Raw genomic sequence first — 6,941 nt, 5'->3', positions numbered from 1 at the left:
ATGCGGTATTCTTGTGAATATAAGACCGGTAAGAAGTGACGACAACAATGTAATGAACCGCAGACGAGAGAGACTGACGATTGAGTCGAGCACGTGAGTCGTTCGTTGTGAATTATAGCGTTTGTTTTAGCGTGACTGTGGAAATTACGTGTATTGCAAAGTTGTATTCAGAAAGAATAAACCAGTTTTATTTAAGAAAGGACTTGTATTGGTAAAGTTTCTTTCGGAAAGAATTTTTGCGGAAAATTAACTAACGACCAGAGACGTAACAATAACCTTTGCTGTGGCTTTAAATCTGGATTTCACAAACCAATAATCAATGCTTTAATATGTAACCAAAAACACTTCAGTTTAATAACCTGCTTTTTAAACCACTCCCAATAAAATTCCTAAACAACGTAAAGTTAAGTTAAGAGTTTAAAAACAACCACCTAAACCCGTGTCATTTATTTCAGGTCACATGTAAAATAAACCGAACTTTTGCTTAAACATCTATGTTTTCTGGTGCTGTTCGTTGTCTCGGCAAAAATGTAACTTTGCTAATATTTAAAAATGTTTCTAGACTTACAATGCTAAAATTCTCGGTTCACCAATGTTCCTTCTAATTTTTTTCAATCCAGGTGCGGAATGAACATTTATGTGCACCAGTATCATGGCAATGTGCGGCTGTGCGCTACCAGTTTCTTTTATTGGGGGGGGGGGTATTTTTATACCATCGACCCTATTGGATTATTAGGCCGCTTTGCAAAGTTACCAGTTGGCTATTTGGGCTTTAGGCCTATCGATGGCCAGGGTCATTAAGGCCGTCAACGTGTTGAGACTCCCCATCATTAATGGGGAAGTCCTATTTTATGAAAGATAACAAGGTGTTAATATTACTGAAAGATAATGTGGTTTCTTTTGTTTTCAATTTAAACTATTTTTTTTTCCAGAAATATCCGAAAACGATTACTTTGTGTTGAATTTTGCGCAAAGCTACAGGGAGGGCTATCTGTGCTATCCGTCCCTTATTTAGTAGTGAAAGACTAGAGGGAATGTAGCTAGTCATCACCACCCATTGCCAACTCTTGAGCTACTTTTTTTACCAACGAATAATGGGACTGACCATCACATTAGAACGCCCCTTCGGCTGAAAAGGCGAGCATGTTTAGTGAGACGGGGATTCGAACCTGCGACCCTCAGATTTTGAGTCCAGCGTCCCAACCACTTCGCGATGCCGGGCCATAAAATAATGTGCCTAATAGCACATCGACAAAACACTAAATATAAATATTACTTCACGATATAGAAAAAGACGGGAAAACGACAAGATAAGTTTGAATTAAGACATTGCACTACGTCCATCACGAAACAAATATTATAGGAAATTATTTCAGTTACATTTGCTACGCTAGTTTATAATTTTTTTAAATCTAATTTCGCATATATAAATTATAATAGGTACCATATTCCGTTACCAAGAAAAAGGCATTATATAAGGCATATTACTATTAATGTTATGTTTGCTTCGACCCCTATCCTCCAACCAGAAATAAGAAAGAAACAACTAACATAAATATCAGTGGTATATTCCTATTAAAATACTTATGAATTAAATTATAGCGTTTTTAGTGTCCATCCTTTGAGGTATAGCGTAACATGGTTGTTCACGATCTACGGTAACAATGTGTATATCCAATCTCCATCTTTGTGACTAAACATACTTAAAGCTCTGACACAATATGTATATCCAATCACCTTGCCATAGGCATTCTTGTGACCAAACATACTTAAGATAGCACTTAAAACTGGGCAAATTTATAAATTGAGGAAACACTTTCTTACATTTCTTATAACCTTGAAGTATGATGTCGCAATCTCTGAAAGTACACTTTCAGTCATATATGTCATACGCATTATAAATGTGGCAGGGATAGAGAAATACATAACAAGCATTTTTAACACCACAGCTTTACTCAGGAATGACAAAAACGTGAACATTGATACACATGCTCTTTGTGAGCATTCTCATAACTTGAATTAAAACATTTGCAAATTTTCTGCAACGTTAACGAGCTATGGGCGATAAATTCTGATTAATGCCTTAGTTATAGGTAATTAGACTCATAGCAAGACAATTGGTAAAGATTTTTTAATTTTAAATTATTCAAGCTATGGAAGAGTGTAATATCAACAAGTGTGCTAAATTTCATGCTGATGATTGCTTTAATAGTGAAGTGGTAACGGAATGAAAACAAACTAGACTTATTTTTAATCACTTGCTACAGGTTAATTAGTAAAGATTTTAAGACAAAATGAGTTATTTATGTAGAAAAAGAGATTAAACCTTCGATTTAGGCTAAATTTGAAAAATGTGATTTTTGACATAATGGGGGCGCTCTTTAAGGGTCAGTGCTATCTTAAAGCTCTGATACAATAAACTGCCCAATCACCTCACCCTAGCCATCCTTGGGACTAAACACTAAACACATTTAAACTTAACACTCTTTGTTGCAATTTACTTGACGTGTGATGACTTATAAGTGCCATGGTACCTAAAACTGGCCCATTTAAGGAGGGTTACATTACAAGTTTTTTGTTTTTTTTTCCGATGCGAAGTTTTGTTCCAAGATTATAAAAGCATGCAAGGCACAGTACTCTGGCGTTTCGAAGAAAAGGATACCTGTAGTGCTGAATCGTATAGGTAAAGCTATACACACACACATACTATCATCAGAAGTCACCCAAGAACACTGCGGACCATTTCAACTAAATTAAGGACCTCTTTTAGAATTGTCGATATGGTAGCAAGCACGAATTCAGGGTTATAAGTGGTATTTACAAGATATAAAGCCGAACAGAAGACAAAAGCTGTACGAGACATGTGACAAATGAAAGTATGTCGTCACATTCGATGAAACATATGTTTACTTAAGTAACTGCAAACAGTCCGGGAAATTTAGTATTGTCCTGCCAGAGATATAACACCTAGAAAATGGCATAAAGCATGCCACAGTAGTTTTTCCATTGGATTTATGGTGGTTGCAGGTGACAATTATTTGACGATAAGCATCCCAAATATCCAGACAAATGCCAAGGTGAACTCTCCATGTTATCAGACAAACCATCCAAACATACGTCCACATGCCAGTGGATTCTGCATTTTGGGGTTGTCCAAACGGGTTCGCGGCACTCATCAGCATATAGATAAGCTTTTGAAAGCATATAAAGAGGAGAACGAGCAACAACAGTGATGGTAAAAGGCCTAGGAACTCAACCTTCGATCGTTACCATAGGTCATGAACACCTCTCCACACTAAGATACCTAACAGCAGGAGACAACATTAAAACACCATTCACGATTCTTTTGTATATGTTAAAACTCTGAGAGATCCTATCGTTATTCTATACAGAATAGAATAATTTTAATATCGTCGTGATAGAAACAAAACGAAATCAAGATACTATATTTTATATGTTGGTTTGTGTTAGAATCACCCTCTGTGGCTGCATGCTTCTAGAATAAATTTAGTTACGTTTAAATCTTTCAGCGTTATTAATAAAGAAATATGATATTTCCCTGGGAAATATTTTATTACTTGAACTTGTGAATCATTAAAACAGTGTTTTATAAGTTTTCTTTTTATGAAGTTAAAAGCTAACAGCTTCTATATCTATATTGTAAACACATGCCATTTTACATTTATTCCCCGACACACACAAAAATATTAATTTCAATTTTTACATAACTGTGGTTTAAAACACAAAAAAAAACAAAGAAAAAAATTCAAGTCATCTGATTGGTGAATTTTGTAATAACATAATAAAATACATAATAAAATTAGCATGCTTACTACCAAATCTACCCATCTAAACCTTTTTTGTTAAATTACCAATATTGTTGTTGATTTTTAGACTGCTTCATATCAGTATCTTTAGGTAAGTCACAGTTTTCTAGTTGTTCCAAATTTATATTTTCTCCATGTTCTCATTAGTTTGTTGGGTCTTAGTGACCACAAAGCTGAAAATTTTGGATAACCGATTAAAAAACATTCGCATGAGAAAAGAGAAAAATGATTTCTGTAGTACAACTTTTTTTGTGAAATTACAAGTTACATAAAAGTTTTGAAAAAAGTACAATTTAGTCTTGTTTGTCTTTCATACAGTATACAGATTGAGTCTTGTTTGTCTTTCATATAGTATACAGATGGAGCTTTGTTTGTCTTTCATATAGTACGTAGTACCTCACCGCATTTATTGTTCTTAACCTAACTGTGAATATTGTGCTTGTTTGTTATGAAATAACCAAAACCCTTCTCACTACGAACACCAGAACTTGTGTTTTTATTTCATTCACAATCCAGCTTTTGTACTTACCGGTTACTCACCTGTCGACCATATTCCGTCGTTTCTTCTGTTATTGCGGTTTTGACTTACCTTTAATCCGCACGCTATCATTAAATACCATACAAAAGACGAAATAAGAAATGAAACAACTATTATTTTTCCATTCATAAACGTATTTGATGATACGAGAAAAAAATAAGCTTCATGTTTAATTACACCTATTTTCTACATCACAGTAATGAATAGTAATATCTTACCTGTGATCCACTGTCGATGTCATCGTCTCCTCTGTGGCCCACTGGAAAGAAAAATAACACACACATATATATAAATAGTTAGGAATGATTAATTATATTATGCTTAACGTTAATTACAAACTTCAATAGCTTGATTTCCACAAAGGTAAAAATGATAAGAAGTCAATTCGCTTCATATACTGTACATTTCTTAAAGCGACATCTAATAACTACCTTGTTGGCTTCAATAAGTGTCTCATATAGGAACTACCTTGTTGGCTTCAACAAGTGCCTCACCTAGGAACTACCTTGTTGGCTTCAACAAGTGCCTCATATAGGAACTATCTTGCTGTTTTCAACAAGTGTCTCCCCTAGACACTACCTTGTTGGCTTCAACAAGTGCCTCACCTAGGAACTACTTTGTTGGCTTGAACAAGTGTCTCACATAGGAAACTACCTTGTTGGCTTGAACAAGTGTCTCCCCTAGAAACTACTTTGTTGGCTTGAACAAGTGTCTCCCCTAGAAACTACTTTGTTGGCTTGAACAAGTGTCTCCCCTAGAAACTACTTTGTTGGCTTCAACAAGTGTCTCCCCTAGAAACTACCTTGTTGGCTTGAACAAGTGCCTCACCTAGGAACTACTTTGTTGGCTTGAACAAGTGTCTCCCCTAGAAACTACCTTGTTGGCTTCAACAAGTGCCTCACCTAGGAACTACTTTGTTAACCCCAATAAGTGCCCCAACTAGGAATTACCCCGTTGATTTCAACAGGCGTCTCATTTGGGAACAACTTTGCTAACCTCTATAAGTGCCCCAGCTACGAACTACCCTGTTTATTTCAACAGGTGTCTCATCTGGGAACTACTTTGTTGATTTCAATAAGTGTTCCGTCTAAGAATTACCATGCTGACCTGAACAGGTGCCTCACTAGAGTCAAGGGTTTAGTAATACAAATCAATTCGTAATATGTTGGATTGCATTTATTAAAAAATATGTTTGAAAATGAATTATGTATTAAACAATTTAAAATCTTTATGTGATTGTGCATGTAGTTAGTAGTTTAGCTATTCACAAATATACGTTTTGTGTTAATAGAGTAATATTTGATACTGTGGATTTCTAAAAACAAACAGCTACTAATACATCAAATATTCTAAAGCATTAAAACTTATTGCAAATGTAAAAAACAGGTAATGTCAGTTCAAAAACACGACTGCTATAAAACGAATAAGAACGTCGAAAAACTGATGATATCAGCGACACAAGTATGTCACAACAACGTACAGCATGGTACTGCATATTTTACACGTCACTGTATGTATTTATTCTCAACCTTAAACGTGACTGTTTTAGCTCGATCAGTCCGCTCCTGGACAGGACACACCCATGTCGGATGTCACAGTAACTTGACATCTACTGGTTTAGACAAACTTCTGTAACTTCACGTTTAATATGACAAGTGTTTTATGCAAACGTAGCGACTTTACGGCAGAGTTCTGCATGTAGCTCACACCTCCAACTTAGATGAAAAAGTGCTGAGAGAATCGAAACTGGTAGTTATGTTAACATGAAACAATATAAGGTATAGAAAACAGCACGAGATTGCTCATGAGCCGTCACTTGTCCAAATCAACTGTGTAAGCAAATACTCAGAGTTTCAACCCCGTACTCAAGAGCGAGGGTAAAAATAAAATATATACATTTAATAAGGTATTTTTATAACCACATTTTAGGTAATGTAACCAAACATCATGTAAGAGATTAGGCTGTTAAAATCTGTTTTACTGAAAACTAAACCCACCTACAACGACATTGAAGAAAAAACTGCCAATAATATTTAACCTAACACGAATATGCCCTAAAGCTTCTGTTTCTTACATTTATTGTTTTTATCTAATACTGAACAAATGTAGAACAAGTCAAAATTATACAAGCACAAAACACCAGACCACTGTGCTCAACTTTTATTTGCCAAATTAATCATACTTTCGTTAAAAAAAAATAATAATACATCACCTCTCAAAATATCGATGACATCATACAAACAACAGATGGCGAGGCCTAATTAACGTCAAAGTCGCTTCAAGCCTTTTTACATCACAGATTTTATCCTTAAAGCGTTTAGTAAAGGCTGGCCGAGACAGCAAACCTGACTTTTTATGTATTATTTACCATGCTACTTGACTATAAGAATTTACTTTGTTGATATAATAATTTCTGCTATTGAGGATTATTAAAACGCTCTCATTAAAATATTTAAAATTGTATATTAGATTAAAGCCAAGAATATCTATTTGGTCCCTCCAACAGTTTTTATATTATTTTGTTTTGAATTTCGCCCAAAGCTACACGAGGGCTATCTGCGCTAGCCGTCCCTAAT

At 35.1% G+C, this 6,941-nt stretch overlaps 1 protein-coding gene across 9 annotated transcripts in view; it reads right to left on the bottom strand.

The window, feature by feature from the left end:
* LOC106458567 (CLIP-associating protein 1-A-like) overlaps positions 1-6,941 on the bottom strand; it is a 199,705-nt gene that overhangs the window by 70,782 nt on the left and 121,982 nt on the right. For all 9 annotated transcript variants that reach the window (XM_022384825.1, XM_022384827.1, XM_022384830.1 and 6 more), the window contains one exon: positions 4,584-4,624. In XM_022384825.1, coding sequence (XP_022240533.1) covers positions 4,584-4,624 — 41 coding nt within the window. The remainder of the gene's footprint in view (positions 1-4,583; positions 4,625-6,941) is intronic.

The sequence above is a fragment of the Limulus polyphemus genome, unplaced genomic scaffold (genome assembly GCF_000517525.1).
Source record: "Limulus polyphemus unplaced genomic scaffold, Limulus_polyphemus-2.1.2 Scaffold487, whole genome shotgun sequence".
Lineage (NCBI taxonomy): Eukaryota > Metazoa > Arthropoda > Merostomata > Xiphosura > Limulidae > Limulus > Limulus polyphemus.
Note: the sequence above shows the minus strand (reverse complement) of the source record. Positions and strands in the feature narration are given on the sequence as shown.